The following is a 23,232-nucleotide window of genomic DNA, read 5'->3' as shown; positions in this document are numbered from 1 at the left end:
GACATGTCAACTCGGACACAAACCCAGATGCTTAAGTTAGTTACACTTTTTAGTTTGAGGCAATGTAAATCCATTCTCTATTATTGGGGAAGTGGAAAAAGACATTAGCCTCTAAAAGCCGCTAGAGCCGAGTTCTGTGCTCAGTCATACCAGAAAAGGTATAATGTATGATTTTCTCTTTTTGTCCATTGTACATTGCATTACATTTTAGTCAATTGTACATCACATCAAGCCACTGTATAACATCTGTGCAATTATGCAAATATGAGGCTTTAGGGAAAAGTAACAATAAAGTATTCCTTCAAACTTCCACAATCCCTTTTTTCCTCTTCTCTCTCTCTCTCGCTCTAATCAGATAATATGTGGAGTTCATCCACAAGAACAAATTCAGAATACAAATTGAATTACAAGAGCTCTAATTTGATTTTAGGATTAGGTTTGAGAGATCTTTTGAATCTGAATTTATATTGTGAATGGGATGTTAAATATGGGTCTGGAACTGAAAATAAATAAAATTAAGCTTTTGTGGTTTTAACTTTTTTTTCAGTTGCTAGGAAAAAAATATTTATAAATTTTTCTTTTGCTATTATTGACACTCAGAGCCCTTCTTTTGCCTAGACTTTTGCAGAAACACTCTAACCATGACAAATGAGGCCCTACTCCTGTTCCCACTGAAATCAGTCCAATCAGAACTGGGACCGGAGTATGTATAGTAGGTGCCATGACTGCCTTCATTTTTCCTGCTACAGCCATGAATCAGACCTTCTCTCCCTTAGACTCGTGGAGCAGAATTAATCCCTGGTGTAAATTCATTGCCTTCAGCATAGGTATATCAGGGGTGAATTGGACTTATTGCATCATCTTTATTGGCTAAAGTCACCTGCCAGTTTCCTACATGGGTGATACGTGGATGAATGGAAGAGGTGGAGAAGCATGAAAGGGCCTTCCCCACACCCCACCTTCTGTGAACAACATAAGGGCCAAGAAGATTATGTTGGCCCAAAGGGAACTGGGAGGGGCATGGAGAAGCCTAGCCCATGACCTCCCTCTGCACTAGAGTGAAACCATTAAGGGATGTAGTAGCGGGGGCACTGGGCAGATCAGAAAAGCAAGGCATGGATGCTCCCCCGGCACAGCCTGACTCCACAGCACCCCTTATTTTGAGCTGTGCTGAGCAGGTACAAGTCTGTCCCTAAATATTTTTTCTACCCTTATAGAGTTTTTGTGTTAGCCTTTCAGATAAAGTGCTGATCACTGAAACGTGTGACCACCTCTCAGGAGATTTACCAGGGACCTGCAACAATTAAGAATCCATCATAATTGCCACACACACACCAATTCTGCACTAGAGTGACTGCAACTATACCACACACATTCGTAACTAGTCTGTAGCATGACAAGATCATATTGTACTCAAAATGGAGACACCCAAGTTAGAAAGCCAGCTTGGTTCTTTTTGTCTATAAGCATAAATACATATTACCAGCTTCCTTTTCCTAAAGGGCTGGAACTGATTCCTTAGATTCATATATAACATCAATTCAATATGCATTTTTCATTAATAGAATTTGAGATGAATTCCAGTTCCCATGGGTTTTCCTCCTCCTTGTTTACAGTTTAGATACAATATGGAAAATGTTAGCCCATTAAACTTATCTCTCCCTTAAAATGATGCATTTTACTGTTTCTTTGTTGAATGATAGAAAAGAGGGATCTTCTTCAGGATGCTTTTTGCAGAGATTTGATTTTGTTTATCTGAGATAAAAAATTTCACACTTATCGCCAAAGTTCTAGCAAATAATTAGCACAAAAATCATCATAAGATTCCTGTTATAGGTAGGTGAATACATGTTATGTTTTACATGTCAATAGAGAGCAGCTTAGTGTGCAGTGTAGACATCCCTGAGTGTATTTCTACACTGCAAAAAAACCCAAAACCAAACAAAAACACATCAGCGAGTCTCAGAACCCAGGTTAACTGATGTGGGTTGCAGGGCTTATACTACAGGGCTAAAAATAGCCGTGTAAACGTTCTCACTTGGGCTGGAGCTCAGGCTCTGAGACCCTCCTCTATTGCTGGATTTCAGAGCCCAGGCTCCAGCCCTAGTGGGAACACCTACACTGCTATTTTCAGCCCTGTACTCTGAGCCCAAGTCAGTTGACCAAGACTCTGAAACTCTCTGCCATGGGGGAGAGGAGTAGGAGGGTTTGCAGTGAAGATGTATCCTGAGTGCTTACCCAAAGCCACACAATGAATCTGCTGTCAAAGTGAGTGCTAGATCTGGCATCCAGTCCATGCTCACTCCTCATCACACTGCGTCTCACAAACTGCATATGTAGTATAAACTGTGGGGGTTATCATGTATTTATTGTTTTCAATTAAATCATGTAGTTTGTCTATGCTCCTTCGCTTTTATGACTTGTATACCTTTCTGACATTTGTCACTTTCTTCAGAGCTTGGAGCCTGATGGAATTTCAGATGATACAAGAGCAGTATCTGCTTCCAAGAGTCCTTCCTCCAATTCCACATCTGTTTGTTAGTCAGTGAAAAAGTTGTTTATCATCATATTAAAAAAAACAAATTCCTACTTTTACTTCTTCATATAAACATAATCTATAACTTAGTAGGACATTAAGTGTTATTTCAGAGAGGATTTGTACAGAGCTCTTCCAAACAGGCAAGAATTTATCTGAATAGCTTGTGTGATGGCAGGCAATGCCTGAACCCCTTTATCTGGAAAGCTATCTCCCTCTCTGACCACTTCCCACACCAGCAAGGACAAATGGGCTTCCATTCTAGTCTTGAATGTCACAAGCATATTGACAAGTTCTGAATCAAGAGTTTCCTAGTCAAGAGGCTGCTGACTGGAAAGCTTTAGCAGGGAAGCCCCAATATCAGTTCAATCTTTGACAGTTTCAGGTGGACCTGAAAAAAACCTTCAAGTCAATGTCAGAGGCACTCATCATCTCAAGATTCCACCTGCCTGATTAACCCTATTCACTCAGACTGCCAATAGACAAACGGAGTAAGAGCCTCCTGCCCCTTCATCTCCACTTGTTTCTATCCCATCCCATTCCCAGGGCGAATAAAGTGTCAGATTCTATGGGAGTATCATAGAGTATCTGTCATAGGTATTTATATGGTTACCATTACCATAGTATCTGAGTGCCTCCGAATCTTTAATGTCTTTATCCTCACAATACCCCTGTGAGGCAGGGAAGTGCTATTATGCCCATTTTATAGCTGGGGGACTGAGTCAAGAGAGACTCGGTGACTTGCCCAAGGTCACACAGGAAATCTGTGGTGGGGCAGGGTATTGAATCTGGGTCTCCTAAGCCCAGGCTAGCGCTGTGAGCACCAAACAGTATGGAACCTTTATTCATGTTGAATGGCATCAAAATCTGGCCCTAAGTCACATGGTCTAAGACAAGAGGGGGATTTGGTTGGTTTTATGGACTTTGTCTCTATTATGTGGGTTAAGGAGAAGAGAGGACATGAAGGCAGAAATGTTTGTAAAATAGAAAAATAAATTGTACTGTTTTTCAGAATATGCCATCAAGAAAACGCTTTAATGAAGATTTAATTTGAAACAGTTCAGTGATGAAGCTGGCCTAATGCATAGCTTGTTAATGGAAGTGGTGCAAATAGGAAGACATAAGCTGCTTGGCTAGCCATTCCATCAAATTAAATTACTTCTTTTCAGGGTTTGAAGTCACTGCTTTAGTCATAAGCAACACATTCCTTTCAAGAAGATTCATAGATTTAAAGAAATTTTACCTCTTCAGGTGTTACTCTCCTAGGTTTAAGCAAACAGTTTAACATCAATTCTATTATCTGTTTCCCTAGAGCATGTGCTGTTACTTCAGTTGCACTTCTCTCACTGGCGACAAGTCACATTTCATTCAAAGAAGCATTTTGAAATTAAATAATATGCTCTGTGTAGAAAAAGATTAATATTAAAATTTAGTATTTCAGTTGTTTTGCATTACTCAGTCACAAAAACATATCCTTGTAATTTGAGCACTGTACTGAACCTTCCCCTTCATTTGTTTTATGTTGAATATCTTCATTTCTTTTTGTGCCCTTCTTTTCTTCACTGCCCTGCCCAGCCTGTGCTCCCAAGTGACTATTTGAGACCTCCAGGCAATGCCACTTTTAACTTTAACAATGCGTCTTTTTGTATTTCTTTTAAGGTTACATTTTTCACACTTTAAACTTTCCAACCATAAAGCAAATTTAGGACAACTCTGTTGTTACACATTCTTATGGTCAGAACAATATGAATCCCCCCCCCCATCATACCATCTCCATCTTTTTTTGTTCCCAAATGCATTACTAAAAAGTGTGGTTTTACCATTATTTTGCTTTCCAGACACACTTGAAAAAATTTCCTCTAGAGTAAAATCACATTTGGGGCTTTGTTTAGCCTTCCAAGGCAAGGTTGTGGCTCACTCTGTCCACCTGCACAATAGGGTAAGGATATGTAAACTACACCCTTTCTCCTCTATATGGGCTACACACATCATAGGTTATAGATAGGGCCTTACCAAATTCACAACCATGAGAAACACGTCATGGACTGTGAAATCTGGTCTTTTGTGTGCTTTTACCCTATATTATACAGATTTCATGGGGGAAACCAGTGTTTCTCCTATTGGGGGTCCTGACCCAAAAGAGAGTTTCAAGGGGGTCACATGGCTATTTTAGAGGGGTCCTGGTATTGCCACCCTTACTTCTGTGCTGCCTTCAGAGCTGAGCAGCTGGCGAGCAGCAGCTGTTAGCCAGGCACTCAGCTCTGAAGCCAGCCTCCCACCAGCAGCAGTGCAGAAGTAAGGGTAGCCGTACCGCAACCCCCCTCCCTACAATAACCTTGCGTCCCTTGGCCTGCACCGCTTCCCACAGCCCCCATTGGCCTGGAGCAGCGAACCGCGGCCAGTGGGAGCCGCGATCGGCCGAACCTGCGGACGCGGCAGGTAAACAAACCGGTCCGGCCCGCCAGGGGCTTTCCCTGAACAAGTGGCAAACTGGCTTTGAGAATCACTGATCTAGCTCATGGTTCTGTTTTCTAAAGGGTGGGAGCATACAGTTACTGCTCCCGCTTGATGTGTCTTGCCGGGTGTATTGTAAGCCCCTTTAAGTTGATGTTAGTTCTCTATTTTTATTTTGTCATGGTTAGCTTCCATTAAACACTTACTTGTTTTCCTCTCCAACAGCCCAGTAATAGGAATATTTTGGCAGCAGCATTCCTTATTCTCCACATTCTCCACTTTCAATTCTTCCCATGTCGTCTTGTTAATATTTGCACCATCTTCCCAGTCACATGTCCTTTGTTTTGTTCATCATCGCTTGCTATGTTCAGCAGTTACTCTAAACAGACTTAGGCATCTAAGTAAACAGTAGTAAATATTTATATCATTATAGCACCCAGAGGCTATAGTCGGGTTTTTTCAACTCAAGCTTTTTTACATCTTACATCCAGAACAGGTGTTGAATTTGCTGTTATCTCAGAAATCACTTTCCTTGCAACTTAAGTTGGTGAGTGACTGACTCCTTCTCTTCCAAATCCTCACTTTCCCTTGATGTAGCTCCAGTTTAATTTCCTTTTCAGTTTGCTTTTGAGGTGAGTCATACATAGATGAGTTTAGTTCATGTAAATACACATTAGCCACTTGATTCTCTTTGTTGATTGAAGAATAACTGTATATTATTGCAGATAAATTAGGAATATAGGAAAGGGGTGATGAAAGGCTCTTCCCATATGCTGCCCACTCCACCATGCATTCTATGTGGTTTATACTTCCCTGCTCTTCCTCACCCATTTCTTTTGTTTTATGCCACTTTACCCACACAGTGACTTCAGAAATCTCTCCAAAACCTCAGTGTTGTTTGTAAGGTATACATATCTAGAGAGCTGGAATAGGGCTATCAGCATGAAAAGAAAACTGAATCAACTTTGTTTATTTGACAAATCTACAACTGAACCTGGTAAACAATGTTTCTTGCCATGAAATGTAAATTCTATTTCTCAATAATAGGCTTGATTCACTCCAAGGTTACTTTGGCTTCCATTGGTACAATCCAGGATGGAGCATCCTGGTGGCAACAAGACCCTCTGGAAGGTGGGTTGTAGCAGTGAATGACACTTACAGCCTCCTATCCATTGGGCTCCTGCCGCCAGCCAGTACAGCTCCAAAAGTGATGGATGAGCATAGGTAAATGGACTTTTGGGACATGTGCTGATTCAGTGAATCTTCTGGGCAGCTGCTGAAGCCCTGCTTTCAACTTAATATTGCCCTCCGCATATGAAGTCCCCAATGCAAACACTGTGTGCCCTCCTCGGTGACTGGATTCCCATTTGACTCAGGTGGCCTTGCTGGCACTAGGAGATACCATGTGTTCTTTGTGCCAACAGGGTGAACTGAACCCGCACTTTTGGATGCTTTTGGTGGAGGGCACCATACTAGTGAAAAAGAGATATTTTTGCCACCAACTGATGAGAGCTGTGTAGACCAGGCTGGCTGTAATTCACAAGCGTTTTACAGCTTTTAGACTGAATGATAAGGTGGACCCAAAGCTCAGAGGCACAAGTGCATTTTACTGTCTATTTTTATTACCTATGCACTGCACAAAAAACATCACACCTGATATTTTATCTCCTGATACCTACCATATAAATACTCTATGTCGATATTACAGCTTGTTGTGTCATTGATCATCTTTTCAGGGAATGCTTTATTTTATAACCTTGATTCTCTCTCTTTCTCTATGTAGTGGCATCAAATCACGCTATGGTATGTGTAACAGCATCCCATCAGCCCAGTCCTCTAGTCCTTACTCAGGCAAAATTCCCACTGACTTCATTGATAGGTTTGTCTGAGCAAAGACTGCAAGATCAGGCCCCAAACCTACACACAGGCTCTCTCTTTGCCTTCAGTGGAGCCAGGATTTCCCCAAAGAGCTGCACTAGCAGAACTGAATGCTGGTTTTCTTTGTGAAATGTTTCTTAGACTCTTGCAGGAGCCTGCACTGTGTTGTTCACAATGGGCCAATTCCCGGCCAGGTTGAAATCTGTGGGAGTTTTGCCATATACTTCAATAGGATCAGGATTTGGTCCAGTATATAATTCACCTAGGCTCTGGAGTGGCTCTGGAGTACATGAGCTGTATCATGTATAATTCGGTTCAATTTTTTAATTTGTAGCTACCTCATCCCTGAATTCCCAGCTTCAGCAACTTCAGCATCTTCAACAGCTCCAGCAGCATCATCAACAACAGCAACAGCAACAAGGGCAACAACAGCAGCAGCAAACAAGCCAGCAGCAGCAACAAGCTCAGCAGACACAACAAGCCCAACAACTGCAGCCGCCACAACAGCAGAACCAAACGCAGCCCCAGAGCCAGACCCAACAATCACCAGCCCAGCAGTCCTCAAACTCCCCTCAGAAACCCAACCAGTCACCAGGACATGGCCTTTCCTCTCCACTCACTTCTCCAAATCCACTGCAGGTATGATGGTCCCTGATGAATAAAAATCTCTACTGTGTAGCAACGAATAGTAAATTTCTCTCTTCTGGAAGGCAGCAATCCACTCGTTGTGGGGAAAATAAAATGCACCCGGCATGTTCTGAGCACACATGCTGATCAGGGTCCGCTAATTTGAATCAATCCTTTATGTACATACTGTTTTGAGCCAAAAGCCTGTACTTGGGAAACTAGAAAAACAAAACAAGTGAAATTCCTAGACTGTTTGCTTCTGAAGGGTAAATATTATCTTTTGCTCCTGAAACAAACATTGTAAGCTCCCAGGGGAAACAGGACAAATTCTTCTCTGGGAAACTCCACTGGGTTCATAGGTATTACAGCAGAGATCAGTTTGGCCCATCATTCGCACTATCTGCTATTTTCTGAAAACAGCAACAAAGTCAGCTGCCATTTGAAGTTATTATAATCCCAATGATCATTAGTGTACATTAAGAATTCTGTTGTCATAACATAAGTGTTCAGCAGGCTTTAGCTTCCATTATTTCCAAAAAGTTTCAAAGCGGAGGGTAGGAAAGGTGTCCTTTCTCTCATCTCCATGTTTTATTGTTAGTCTTATTAAGAACAAAAGTTATATTAAACAATATTGAGAATCCTATGGCAGATCACAAATTCAGGGTTAATTCCATCCTTAACTCCTCATCCCACTGTCACTGTCATAGTTACAGTGACCTGTGGCTCTTTCCTTTGTTCATAAGGCCTTTTGTTGACACATGGCTAGACATAACTATGTCTACTTGCACAGACTGAACCCCATTCTTCTCTCAGCTACTCTGGTGGTATACTGGTGTAACTCCATTAAAGACAGTGGAGAACTACTCCCGATTTACACCAGGGTGAGAGGAGAATCAGGCCTGCAGTACTTAGTGATCATATTGAGTGCTATTGCACATCAGCTTTAGAAGGGTTAGAAGATGAATATACAGTACTGCAGACAGAGGGTTATATATAAAGGCATAACACAAATTAATGTTTGGGAGTTAAAGCCAAAGAAATTCAAATAAGGTACAAATTTTAACGGTGAGGGAGATTAACCATTGGGACAAATGACCAAAGGAAGTAATGGATTCTCCGTCTCTTGATGTCTTCAGATCAAGACTTGGATGCCTTCCTGAAAGAGATGCTTTAGCCAAACACAAATTATTGGACTCCACTGGGAGTGGCAACTGGGTAAAATTTAATAGCCTGTGTCATAGAGGAGCTCAGACTAGACTCTGCTGGTCCCTTCTGGCCTTAAAATCTATGAATGTCAGCTAATGTGTGCACAAGTTTCAAATAGCCAGCTACAACTTTATCTATTGGGGAGCAAGAATTCACACTAACTTCAGTAGTGCAGGAACAAGCCCTGTGTGCCTAATTATTGCACTGTATAGAATACAGAATGTATAGTCTCCTGGTGTTTGGAAATCCCTCAAATTTATAGAGGTAACTGACATAATAGGCTTACAACTCCATCAAAACCACTACGATCCCGTTGGGCACTTTATAATTAAATAGATTCATGACTCTAAACTAGACTTGAAAAGACATTGGTGGATATTAAAACTTTTGTTCATAATATTTCTTAAGACAAAAAAAGTATATAGCTGTATTTCAGCTAGAGACAGGTGAAGAAGCAGTGCTAAGATCCAGATTAGGGTCGAGTATGATGGGGCCAAAGTCTTGCAAGCAGTTCCAGAAAGTTTTGTTTAAAAAAAAACAAAACAAAAAAAAACACTCACAAGATCAATTGTTCTTACCTGAATTTCAACATCTTGGATCCAAGTCCCACAAGAGCAGTTTTGACTACACTCACAACTATGACTGTGTATACACGCAAGGAGAAGACCTCTGGAGTAATAAGGTGCTATTTTTATACCATCACTTTTCAGAGTAGAACTGTACTTTAAACAACAGCTAGAAATACTGAAAAAAAAAGGTTTTCGTTTACTTTATTTTATAAACTTTGCCATTACCCTTTTTATGCTTTGTCCACACTATGGTTTCAGGCCTGTTCATCTTGCATCTTTAACTCTCTAATGATTTCACTATTTTAAAATGCTTTTTACACAATTAATAAAATTGGTTTAAATGAGGCACTCAGCCCTGTCCATGCAGGCCAGTCAGACCATATGCAACTTAATTGAGACTAAACTGCATAAGAACTGAGTTTTAAAATGGTTCAGCTAATACACTAAAAGTCCATTGGAGACAGGTCCTTACTCTGTGAGCCTTTTCTACAGCAAAGCATAATGCTGGTAGAGTTCCTACTGTGTATTGTGTTAAGGGCTACTTAGGCACTACTTAGTGCACAGTCCATCATGTTAGAGAGGGCTCTGGGACTCTTTAATATGCAGATTATTGACACACATAGACGGAAATAGCTCCAAAGGAGCTGCTGTTACATTTTATTGTCTCAGTGCAGCTGCCATGCATGCACGCTAAGTACATTTTTTATACACTACTAAAAATGCCTGTTAGCTATTTGCTTTGGAAGTTACTGTGCATTTGGTCTTCTAAACCAAAAAAACCCCTTTTTTAATTCTGTTTGTTAATTTCCAATCCATCTCAAATACAGCTGAGCCAAAATCAGAACCTTTCAATCTAGGAGCCGTTACATTTGGGGGGGGGCTCCTATTTCAGTTCCCCAGATCCAAACCCACTTGCTGGAGCATTGGCTGCAAGTCAGATCCAAAATTATAAGGGGCATATTTCCCAGTTCTGGTAAAGGGGAATCCAGATCCCTGTGAGAACAATTCCTCTGGAGATTTCCACTAGATAGGACTAAGATCTAATGAGAACTGTTCAGGAGATGTCATCAGTGTTGAAACAGAACTTAACCCTTAGCCCTGATGTAGCCTCGAACCTTAAACTGAACCTAATGGTTCTGAACACTCCAATGGATATGAACACTCACTCTTTCCTAGGCCCATCTCTGATCTAAAGGTACAGACCAATATGACTGCAAAGTTTTAGCTAAACAAAGTCATTTTTCACTTGGAGGAGCACAAAGAAGCATGTTACAGCAGTAATGGCTCTTTGTGTGAGGTACTTATATGACCTCCATTACCATAGTATCTGAGCACCTCGCAATCTTTAATGTATTTATCCTCACAACACCTTGGGGGTAGGGCAGTGCTATTATCCCCATTTTACGATGGGGAACTGAGGCACATGGAGTCATGACTTGTCTGAGGTCACACCAGAAGACTGTTATGGAATACAGAATTGAACCTGGATCTCCTAAGCCCAGGCCAGCATCCTAACCATTCCTTCCTGCCTCTCGCTCTCTCCCTCTGTTTAGAATTCCTTTAAATTTAAGCATAGGTGACCCATTTTTTTATTTTAATGTGTTTTCAATTAATTGTGTTTAGTGCCGCTGAAAGATGCCAGACTCAGGAATCTAGCACTTATGTTGATGTTACTCTGTCAGTCCTGGGTCAGGGATCTTGATATGTTATCAGATTGTAACATGGGGATGATGATTGTGCACCCCCATCAGGACAGTCACAGTCTGACCTGGGGATTTTAAGCGGGTAGCCCTAAACTCTCACCCTGCCTTGAAGAGTTTGAGTTCTTTATAAGTTTAAGTATTTCTATGATCATTTCTTTAACCACTAAAATATGAACAAAATAATTCTCTTCAAAAATGTTAATTGTTGCACATTGACAATCAGACTAAAAGCTCTGATTCAGCAAGATTTTTGACCACATGCCTAACTTTATGCATGTGAGTAATCCCATTGATTTAGCCTGCCAACCTTTTCTACAACAGAACATAATGCTTCTAAACTTCCCAAAACGTATTGTGTTAAGGGCTATTTAGAGGACAGTCTATTATGTTGTTCAGTACTTTGGGACTCTTTAATATGCAGATCATTGATATCCATACAAATGCTTCCAAAGTAGCTGTTGTTACATTATAACTTCAGTAGGACTACTTGCATACTCAGAGTTAAAGATGTGCTGAATCACGGCCTAGACTAATAGTAAACTCCTTTTCATCAAGCAAAATTTAACCTTTCAGGCCCCAGTCCTGCAGTCTGATCTGCAAAGATGAACCTTTACATCTGTGTGGATCTGGTTTCAGGATTGGGTCCAAAGTTTTTTTTTTCCTTTTGTACAAGTAAACTAGCAATAGCATACAGCAGATATTTGGCATCACCTTATATATCTACTTTATAATAGCTGCTTAGAATATATGTATGCTTATTTGTTTGTATGTCTGATACTTTAACTTAAAAATCGACCTGAAACTAAATTCAAAGATATTGGCCTCTAAGGTAATGATCTTTATGAACTAGAATGAAATGTTTTTTGTTTGAGGAATATTAAGGGAATAAAGATCAACTAAGTTAAAATTTGACAGCTTAAATTTCATTTCTGAATTCTTGATTTTTTCATGTGGGTTTTATCCTCTTACATTATTCAGGATCTGTCTGAGAGATATTAGTTTAGAACAATGCAACCTCAAAAGATTGTCATGGAAAGCCAGTAATTCAGAAGGATGATTATGTTTGTTTCAAAAACTCTGAAAGATAACAACAATTATATCTTGAAATGTACAGATGCTGTCATGTCTTCAGAAAGAAAATTAAATGAAAGTGACTTGCTTAGGTATACCTGGGTGAGGTGCTTTTTCTAGCTGATCAGAAATTAATAACGCTGATACACTGCACACTGGCTAAAATTCTCAGCATGGTTCTTGTCAGATTGTTCTGTAATATTGCACTATAATACTATTGCTATCCTTTATTCAATTCAGTGGACTGGATTGCATTTACAAAAAAAATATTATTTTTTAGCAAGTTTTATCGTTATTTTATAATAGCATAGGAGAAATCCTAGTTTTGGTTATTCCACTCTGTGGGCCTGTTTCCGCCCTGACTACAGAGGTGTTACTCCTGATTTACGCTATGTGAGTGAAATAGAGCTGAATGAGGTCCATGACTAATCTCTAAAGGACAATATACCAGATGAGTATTGCTGGAGTGGAACTGGATTCAACCTCATCCCAGGAGATCCCTTACACACCCCTTTTATCCAGACTTGAAGGTAGGGTAGCTGGTGAAGGAGGGTTTTTTTGGTTTAACACCATCTGAGAGCAGGGAACTTCTCCCCAAGATAGCTGCAGTCAGATTCCAGTTGCTTTGTACCAAGTGAGAGCACAAAGGAGCCAGAACAGGGAAGTGAATCTAGGTCATTTGGGACACTTGGCGGAAGACTTCAGTTCAATAGAATTATTGGCATCTCGGAATAAATATAATTCTGATCCTGGATGGCCTCTGCTATTGAAAAGGAAACTATGCCTGTTTTTGGGAGACCACCATGCTGAAATTTCAAAGGATAAACAGCCACCTCTTAATCAGCAAATCCTGAGGACTTGCCATTCCATGAATACTTTTAGGAGCCCTCAGGTCTTGATGATTTACAATATAAATTCAGGTCAGAGAATAACTTAGTCCATTGTCGGCTTGGCAGCCAGAACAAGACACTTTGTGTTGACAATAGATGTTTAAATCTGTCCCCAAAGACACGGCTAGCTACTGGTTGAACACTGACTTAGTGTGTGAGCATTATGGATCAGTTGAACCCATCCACACCTATAGCCTCAAAATAAGTTCCCCACTGTAGGTGGAGAAGGATCCCAAATAATTTCCACTGCTCTACTCTTGGGCAAAGTTGAACAGACAAACAGGAAATCCCCCATGGAGGGTCCCAACTGCAAAATTATTCTCACAGTATTCAGAACTCTCAGCCAAACCACCTTTTTGCCATAGAAGCCTACACACAGTAACTGAAGCTGAAGAAGGAAGATGATAGGTACAAATAAATAAAAAAAAGGGTGGAGGGAAAGAAGTGGGAGGAAGGGTGGATGACAACAAAAGCCCTCTAAATAAAAGCAAACTGTAGGCTGGTGAAAACAGTCTTCTTCAGATTAAATTTTCATGCTAATCTTAAATAATGTATTTGGCACCTCGATATTTTTATAACAAAGAAAGAGAGTCAGAAAGACTGAAAAACTCAGCTATAAATGAGGGAGCGTATGTATACAAACGCCTGGGGCTCTGACAGGCAAAAAAACAAAAACAAAAAAACCCCACAAGTATTCAAGGGTTAGTTTCTCATTTAAAAAAAAAAAGAGCTCAATTCAACATTTACTGACATTTCCAGGAATTTATTACAAATATTTGAGATCCAGGAGGAACAACAGAGTTTATATTGCTTTGAGAGTGGCAGGGAAAATAATTAATTTACAGAGGATGTAGTTATTGCCCTGTCTTTCTGTCTGTCCATATTTACAGTTCTCAAACTGTTGTATACTCCTTTCATTCATGTACTGCAGATTAGTTAAGATCTGGATTCTAATACCCATAATCATACTGGGTTTCACTACTGGCTGACTCGTCACATTGAAATTAATTAGATCTCTTCCAGTGTAAGATACTACTCAGTGTAAGTGTGGCAGAATCTGGCCCCAAATGATTGAGAACAGCTTGACAAAACACTATTTTGTAAAGATAAATAGTGAAGGAAGTACAGAAGATGTGAACTGCTCTTCTACACGGGATTGGAGACTGGACTAGCTGACCTCTTGAGGTCCCTTTTAAGAGTTATGATTCTATGATTCTTCACTTTTAGTACTGATTAGAAGTGAGATAGTGCATCTTTACAATATGAGAGGCGATAGAGATATCAGCTGGGAGTTTTAATATGAATGAATTTGTCAAGTGATGCAGCAATCATAAGTGGGTTTCCAAAAACATTGGCAAAGTTTTTGCTTTTTACATTCAAATAATAGCAGGTGGCCTCATCCATAATAAATGTAATTAATTGGCAGTGTCTCTTTGAAAATGATTTTTTCCCGCATTCAACAAGTGTCATCCACAGCCATTTACAAACACAAACTTTGAAAGTTTGCTGCAAATATTCTCGATACCTTTCTACCTCATTCCAAACAGATAGTGAATATATTATTGTTTCATAGGGTTGCTTTTTCTACTGAAAAATATACACAACTGAAGCCCTGTTCCTGAGAATTCTGATAAAATTGAAACTATTTTTTGTGTGTTTGAATCAGATCCTCATCTGGTATAAATGGAGCTACGCTATTGTCACCAGCTGAGATCCAGCTCCTTGTCTCAAAATCTCTACTGAACAATTTTGTTGTCATTGATTGCACATACTCATGCACAGCCCATTCCAAACCCATTAACATTGCAATTCTAGGGCCTTGTTCCCACTCTTAATTCTCTTATCCCCTTGCTTTCACCATCACCAGAGTTCTTCCTCAGATGTGCAATCCTTTAGGGGTAGAGTAACTTACAGTATGCTGGAGAAATTCATGAATCATTTCCAAAAAGTAGCACTAGCTTTCTGGGTCTCCTCTCTAAAATTACTACCAAAGCCAGCTATCACCAGAGCCAAAGGCATTCCTGCTTCACCTCTGAGTCAGTCAAAGCAGGTTATTTTAAAGCTAGGTAAAATAAGTGTCAGGATGTCTTTATCAGATAAAATTTACTGTGTTTTGGTCATGCTTGCTTGCTATACAGTAAGTGATGAGTTCACATCTTTCATATTATTCTCTGCCCTTCTTGTTTCCCTGGAGGATGAGAATGAGGAGTATAATACAATACTTAGAGCTTATATACTGCCCAAAGAGACGTCAGGTAATGTTCACAACACCTGTCTACAATGAAGTAGTTATTATTATACCCATTCTACAACTGGATAAACTGAGGCACAGGGAGCTTTTACTGGGGTGTGTGTGAGTGGATACACAGCTGTCAAGAGCTCAGGCAGGAACAGAACCTGGGAGGTCTGATTTCCAGTCTCCTGTTCTAGCTACTCATCACTTTTGCTACCAGCATGTTCATATTTTTGTGTGGTGTCAAGCTCACAATCCTGGAAATCTTACAAGTTCTTGTACTGCCTGTGATGTGGTGTTCACCCCACACCAGCCCTGAAGAGGTTAAGGTGGCTCAAAGAGGCTAATTAACATAGGCTGCACCTGAGGGGAGAAAAAAAGAAAAGGAGTACTTGTGGCACTTTAAAGACTAACAAATTTTAGTCTAAAATTTAGCCTAGTTAGTTAGAGACTAACACCTGAGGGGAGAGTGAGGCTATGGCTACACTAGAGCACTTACAGCGGCACAGTTGCATCAGTGTAGCTGCACTGCTGCAAGCTCTCTAGTGTAGCTGCTCTAAGCTGTTGGGAGAGAGCTCTCCTGTCAACTTAATTAATGCACCCCCAATGAGCGGCAGTATCTGAGTCAGTGGGAGAAGCTTTCCTGCTGACATAACAGTGTCCACACCAGTGCCTAGGTAGGTGTAACTTTTTATTCATACCCCTGAGTGACATAACTTATACTGACCTGAGTGGTTGTGTAGACATAGCCTCAGACTTGACTGAGAAGAAGGAGCCCAGCTGGACGGGGCAGGCTGGGCTTGTATAAAGCCAGGAAGTTGAGAGAAGAAAGGGGCTGCAGGGAGAGAGTCTTCAGTTGCTCTCTGGGCACAAAGAGGTGGGTAGGAGGAGGAGACCCGGGGGAAGCAAAAGCCCTGGGATCCCATCCCTGACAGAAGGGGTTTACCCAGAGGAGTTTACGGGGAAGAAAGCCTGTGCCAAGGACTGATACTCAGAGTAGCAGGGGGGCCTAGGTTGCCCTACCAGCCACTGGAAAAGTGGTGCAGGACCAGTGAAAGCGGCACCCGGACAGTTGATCTGGAGAGACTTTCATACCCCTAATGGGGAAAACTATATAGTGATCTGACCTGAGCGCTGTGTCACAGAGAGCACTGTGACTCCGAGGAGGCGCCTCCACTGGTGAATGAATTGCATTACACCACCCCTCTCGAGAAAGTTGCCAGACTGAGAGTTTTGGAGAGGAAGTGCTGCATTCACAAGAATTCACAGTCTGCACTGAAGCACTCCCCTCAGCCTCGGTACCAAGGCATTCTGTCCTTGCTTTCTAGTGACGCTGTCAACGAGGAAGCGAGTTATTAGTGCCAACTTTAGTGGTGAAGCTGTATGGGTTTGATCCTACTGCCAATAAAAACACAGACAAAATTCGTGTGGTGCAAAATTCAGTGGTGCAAGATTGAACCCTATATTTGTAACCTACCAATTTGGTTCTCTTAACCATTGTTAGTGTATTTGAGAGTCCCAACGGGAGCTCTGACTATTTCAGCCCTATGTGGAAACAGCATTTTGTCTTGACCGATGAATAGCTAGGGATCAGCAACACACCACAGTTCAGATTTCTGCAACAAAAAGTACATTAGTGCCAAAAGAAGTACAGTTAAGGGTTCTCTTCTCTTCTCAGCTGGCTTCCTCCTCCCAGAAGCTTACTACTATTTTGATAGTTGCAGCACTCGATCATCACATTGTAAGGCTGCTGAATGCTGTATTTAAACAGAACAAAGAGAAGTTTAAGAGTTCTGAAAAGGAATATATAAGAGAGTATCTTCATTCCCTGAGGAGAGCTCCTTTCAGCTGGAGCACTGGCAACCTGGTCCATCCAAGTATACTCTGCAGGTGTTGTTATTTTCAGAAGCGCACAGAGCATCAGTCTCTGACTCACATTTAAAGTGAAAGAAATTAATCTTCAAGCCAAACAACTGGCATTATTAACACCCCAGAGGCTGAGTCTAATACAGGAAACCATTTGCCAGAGAATTTTTGAAAGCAGGGGAAAGTAGAGCTGGCTTGCCCAGCAATTTCTGGATTCTGAAAGGAGAGTACTTAATAAACTCCCTAAAGCAACTAGACTATTTAGTAAACTGTAAAAAAATAAAAGCAAAAATATTCCCCCAGGGCAAATTTTGGAAGCGATCCATATCCCATGAAGTCTTATATTTCCAGAGCCTCTGTAAGTGGTAGGATGGCTATTCCTGTTGATGGCACAGCAAGCCTCAGGGATCTCAGTGACAGAAAAATTAACATAGCCCTGAGATGTTCTTTTGTAGCCAATGGAACTGTCTGTCTGTCATCAGTGTATTAGTCTTATGTCTCCTGCTTTTTATCACTGGGTCCAAAAAGTTAATAAGAACCTGGAAGTATCCCAGAATCAGTGGCCTATCCTCCTCCCTCACATTTTTCACACAGCCACAGGACTCTTTAGGCGAACAGCTTTTATAATATTGTCCTTACAAAAGAATCCAAGAACAGAAAAGCAAGGGCCCAATGAACAATGTACCCGCTGACTACATCCAAGACACCTCTTTCCAGTGTGACACTTAAAGGAGAAGTGTTTTTATATGTAAAATATACTAGGGAATGGCATCAATTTACAAGACAGGCCCTGGAATAAAGTCGCTTGAAATCTCCAAGCCACCTCTTGATGCCCATTTATTGGAGACAAACTAGAGATATTATAATCATAGAGTAAAAAACAAAAGTATAAGGAGTAGAGATTAGGACTGGGGTTTTCAAAGCTCCTAAATGATTTAGCAGCCCAAGTGCCATTGAAACATGTCCTAGTAAGTCACTTAGATGGTTTTGAAAGTCCCATTTGAGATGATGAACAATGGATTGCCTCTAGTTCTGGCAATTCTGTGGTTCCATGAACTAAAAAAGTTACACAAAAAGGTAGGAACATTTTCATTATTGTTTATGTAATGCCCTACAAAATTGAGGATATCATAAGCATTCTGATTGTGGAATCACATAGGGCCTTTCCACAGGAACAAAGAACCTCCTCCTATGAGTGCTAAATGCCCTCAATTCCCATTCAGCAATTAACACCTCATAGGATTGGGCCAAAAGGCACTTTCTCCTGTTTAGGGAGTTAACTGCAAGTGGCTTGTTTTTAAAATATATTGGAAGCCCTCAGTCTTTTTAGCCCTATGAGAAATATTTCCTTCTGCTTGGAGACACATGGCAGGGGTTCTGGAACAATGTATATGGTGGGGGTGCTGAGATCCATTGAACCAACTGTAAACCCTGTATCTGAAGAAAACCACTTCAAGCCGGGGGTGCGGCAGCATCCCTAGTTGCAGGACCTATAACACGTGGACCAAGTGAAAACAGGCAAATGGTACAAAATTCTCCAAGTAGCTCACTGAGTCTGACTGGAGAGCAATATCTTGCAGAGGTCATAGAATTAAAGCTTCATTTTCACCTCACAAGGCTTGCTAGGCTTTCAGGTGCTGACATAAAGAAAAGGGCAAACTGCTCTGGGCTTTTAAAAGTTTAAAACCAAGCCTTTTCAGCAGCACTGCGGAGATCTCTCCAAGTGTCCACCAGTGGATTCTTCTCTTGGCAGCTGCAGCAGATTCAAAGGATGAATGTTAAAAAAAAGTAATAATAATTTCTTTAAGCCAGAATGTTTTGAGAGAGTGACTAAGCACAGTCCTGAAGATTATGAAATTTGCTTAAGTGTTATTGGGTTGATTGCTGAGTTAGAGCCTGCCGTCTTTACTGGAAATTGATTGACTGGTGCTGCAGGTCTTCACACTTGACGCTCGGCTTTGACTCGAAAATTCTGCCAAGTCTTTTACTCTGAAATTTATCTTAATTAGATCTGAAAGACCCTGCCACAGCAGAATAGTCACACCGATTAAAATGAAAAACAGGAGAAATTACTGATCAAATTAATCATAATGGCGGGTTACAGCTGTAGGTCTGATGTAATTTGCCACTTCAGTGAGTTACATCGGCCCAGGCTTTACGCTGATCCGTAACATCAGCCAGCGTCAGGCAGCCCATCAGGACGCTTATTCCCTTCATTCTCTTGGCTTATTCTGACCTCAGTGCTGCAACTAGAAACAAATAAGGCAAAAAAGAAATTTCCTTTTATCTGAGTGGTTGCACTGGAAAGGTGAGCTGTATGAATCTTTCTTGTTACATTTTCTCCCCTCCCCCACCCCTTTACTTTCATTTGAAGTAACCAACAACTGATTACATGTAGAATGAAAAGTCAAAAGATCAGAGGGCATGACCTATGGTTCCAGCCAGGAAAAGTCCTTTTAAAAGCTCCAACTGGAAGCATAGCTGTTAAACTAGGGACAAGTTAAATAAATGGGTAGAAAGCAGCTTGTGAGAGAAGGGGAGTCCTGGCAGATAATCGATCAATAATCAGATGCAGATAATCGCAGATCTAGATGATCCTAAGATTTATTTTTAAATCATGTACCTGCCATACATTGCAGTGTGTTATACAATAGGTAAAAAAATAACTAGGGACCAACTCCTGGTTCCACTGAAGTCAAAGGGAGCTATACCATTGGACCAAGATCTGGCTCCATCTGAACCTCTTTAATCTGGAAATCAGGGTGAGCATCTCTCAGGAGAATGCGCGTTCCCATGAGATTTCTAGCATCCTTGATGTCAGCACAGCTTGAACAATTTTTAGAACAATCTGTAGTGCGGTACTTAAGTATTTTTGCTTCTGATCCCAGCCAAAAGCAGGAAGTGAAGAAGTGTGCACCAATTAAAAAAAAAAAGAGGGAAAGAACGAACGAAAAGAAAAGCTGAATATCAAAAAAGCATCAGGCCTGGGCTGAGCAGTGAGTAAAGGGAGTATTTACTTTGCGAGTGAATGTAGAGGTTATGAAAAGTGAAGTACTGCCAATAAGCTTCAGTCTTGATGTACAGTAACTCTGCAGATTGTGTGATGGTATTATATTATGACTAAGTTGACTGTACACCTCACTTTTACATAGAATGTCCAAATGTTCCAAGACTTATTCAGAACACCTAAAACATCTTGGTGTTTTTGGTTGTTTTTTGTTTTGTTTTGTTTTGTTTTTAAATCAGTTAAAACAACTGGGGGGGTTTATGTTTGTTCAAGATATGTTGCTATTCTGAGTAGAATTTGGTGTTTTTGCCGAGAACAAACAGTGCAGTGGAACAAGTGTTCAGTGAGATGAATAGTGTTTGGAATGAAGAGAAAAGTACAGATGCTATCAAAGCTGTTATTTTCCTCAAAGTGACTGGTAGTGACACTTGTTCAGTGTTTCATGATAAACTCATGTAGAACACTAACTTGCTAGAAAAAGTCCCACTCTGGGAAATATGTAGTTGCATCAGAAGGTGGTAGTTGCGACACCACTTTTGTCTTTTGTATGGCTATTTCATGACCCTAAAAATGTTGCCACAAAATATGCCCATTTTTACTTTTGCAAACATGATCACTAAAGCTGGTCAGGAATTTTCTCTCACAATGATTTTTTTGATGGAAAATGCAGTTTATGTATAATCAAAACTTTCCAAAGGAAATGTTATGATTTTACATCAGGAAAATTGAAACAAAACATTTCATTTTGGGTCAGGCTGAAGCAAAATATTTTAGTTTGTTAAACAGAACCAAAATATTTTGTTTTGAGTCAATTCAACGTTAAACCACATCTGCTTAGAGTGATACAGTGCCTTAGGAGAGTTGGGATTCAGGTAATTCATGCCCCCATTCTTTGCGAGACAGGTGCCGTCTCTGGACTTCGTCTCCCATGATGCACTGTGATTTCCTCTCTGGCTGAGCTGCATGATGTATCATGGGAAGTGTAGTCTGGCCAGGGAGTTCTGCCCAAAAGGAAGAATGATTGCATGAGGCACCTGAATTACAGTTTCCATGAGGCACCTCACCAGGATAGGCAGATTCCATTTAGTGTCAAACTGACTCAAAGCAAAATGTTTCAATTCAGTTCAACACTGAAATGAAATAGGAATGTAGAAATGTTTGCTTTGATAGAAAATATTGAAACAAATCATTTTGACACTTCCTAATTGACATTTTTTAGAACTTTTTGTTTTGTGAAACCTTTTGATGATACAACTTTTCATCCCAATTTGGGATGAAAATTGTTGTTGACATATCTGAATTTCCTCTGGGACAGAAATTCTGTATTTCACTCAGCTCTAAATGGTGATTGTAGATATGACCAAATGGCCACTGGGGTCTCAGACTGAAAAAAACAATTTTATGTTTGTGACAGAAATTAGGATTTGAAACCAAGTTTTCAGAAATGAAAGACTAAGTGCATTAAACCTCTTTCACAATGTTTTTGACTGCTGAAACTATTTAGCTAGTAAGGGGGGAGGAAAGGTTAAGATTATTTTATTTTATTTTATTTTAAAAAGATTTGTGCTTAGCCCACTGTTGCAAAATCATTGCACACTCATAATCAAGAAGAAGTCAGGCTCAGGCGATCCAAAGATTTTAAAAAATGCAGGCGATCCAAAGCACCAAAATCATGCTCAAATCTGTGGCTCAATAACAGCAAAGAACTTACTAGCAAAGTAAGGGATTCTGTGCATTTCCTTCTCCCTGATGGCTTTCAGTTTACTACCTTTTGTAGCGAACTTTCCTTTTTTATTTGTGGTCTCATCCTGTTGCTATTTAAGTCAGTTGGAGTTTTCCTGTTGCTTTTAGATGAAGAAAGATCAGGCTCTCTCTGACATTATGAAATAAAAAAATCTAACCTTATAGAATTAGAGTATCATCCTTTTTTAACCCTATCTCACCCACAAAACATGTTCTCAATACAACTAAAGTGTGTGTTTACAATATTTACAGTACACGTAAAACAAATACAAAACCCACAAAACTAAAGAAAACAAATCCATTCTAAAATCATTGCTGTTTCTCCCCAAAGAAGTTTGGGGTGATGAGTATGTTTTAGGGAAATCATTGGTATTTTAAGTTTACATTCATGGATAGCAATAACATTCATGTGTCCTGTGGGTCCAGTCCTGCAGTTTTTGTGACTAAGGGCTGCAGGAGTGGGACCTCTGTTTCCTCTGCATAGAATATGAATGGGGTTTCACTCTGTTCTCATTATTGATACTTAAAAAAAGTTTTCTTGCAGAGTTAACATTCTAAAACTAATATACCCAGGGAGGGTAATGTGGTCTAGAAAATAGAGCATTGGAGCAGCCATCAGGATATCTTTGTTGTACCCCCAACTCTGCTACTGACCTGTTATGTAACCTTGTGCAAGTCACTTCACCTTTCTCTGCCTCTGCTCCCTGATTTTCTCTGATTCTCCATTTGTCTGATCTATTTAGAATCTAGAAACTCTTCTAGAACTACAGTCTTTTACATTGTGGTGGTGCAATGCAATAAGGCCTTGATCTCAGTTGGGTCCTCTAGGTATACTGTAATACAAATCATACTCCTTCTATAAAAAGCAAGAAAATTCAAGTTGAATAGTCTTGTAGGCCCAATCCTCCTCCCTCTGATGTTTTACCACTGCTTTCCAATGAAAGAGAATCAGGCCCCTGTTTTATTTTCACATATGAATATGTTGGAGTTTCTGTCAGCAGCTGATCAGTGTGCTGTTAGATGCTCTAATGAAAGGTTTTCCTAAAGTTAATTTTCCTACTCATAATACAATAACCAAATTTGCTTTAACACTTGAAAAAATCCATCCATACTAAAGAGAATCAGTTGCTTAATCCTAAAATTAAAGGTTACTGCATGCAAGAGAAAATAATTACATGCTCAAAGTATGGAAAAAAGAAAACTTTTTTAATATGTAGGTATTTGTATAATTAAAGACTAATCAAGCATGAAGGCTGCTGACTAAACCAGAAAATGAGATTGTTGGCAAGCAATATTGTAATGTAAATGCCATTTTTGTTTAAGTACTAAAAAGCTGGAGGAATGATATCCTGAACAGATTAAAAGCAAACAGCATTGATAATAAATATTTATCAGATTTAAAATGCAACACACAGAGATTTTTATATTTTATATGCAAGATTTATTTAC

The 23,232-nt window shown here is 40.1% G+C and overlaps 1 protein-coding gene across 1 annotated transcript in view; it reads left to right on the top strand.

Moving 5' to 3' along the window:
- The window catches only part of POU6F2 (POU class 6 homeobox 2), a 371,816-nt gene that overhangs the window by 248,898 nt on the left and 99,686 nt on the right, over nucleotides 1-23,232 (top strand). The window contains exon 5 of the mRNA XM_038388395.2: nucleotides 7,203-7,507. Coding sequence (XP_038244323.1) covers nucleotides 7,203-7,507 — 305 coding nt within the window. The remainder of the gene's footprint in view (nucleotides 1-7,202; nucleotides 7,508-23,232) is intronic.

Source organism: Dermochelys coriacea, chromosome 2 (genome assembly GCF_009764565.3).
Source record: "Dermochelys coriacea isolate rDerCor1 chromosome 2, rDerCor1.pri.v4, whole genome shotgun sequence".
Lineage (NCBI taxonomy): Eukaryota > Metazoa > Chordata > Testudines > Dermochelyidae > Dermochelys > Dermochelys coriacea.
The sequence above is the reverse complement of the archived record's forward strand: the minus strand, read 5'-3'. Positions and strand labels throughout refer to the sequence as shown.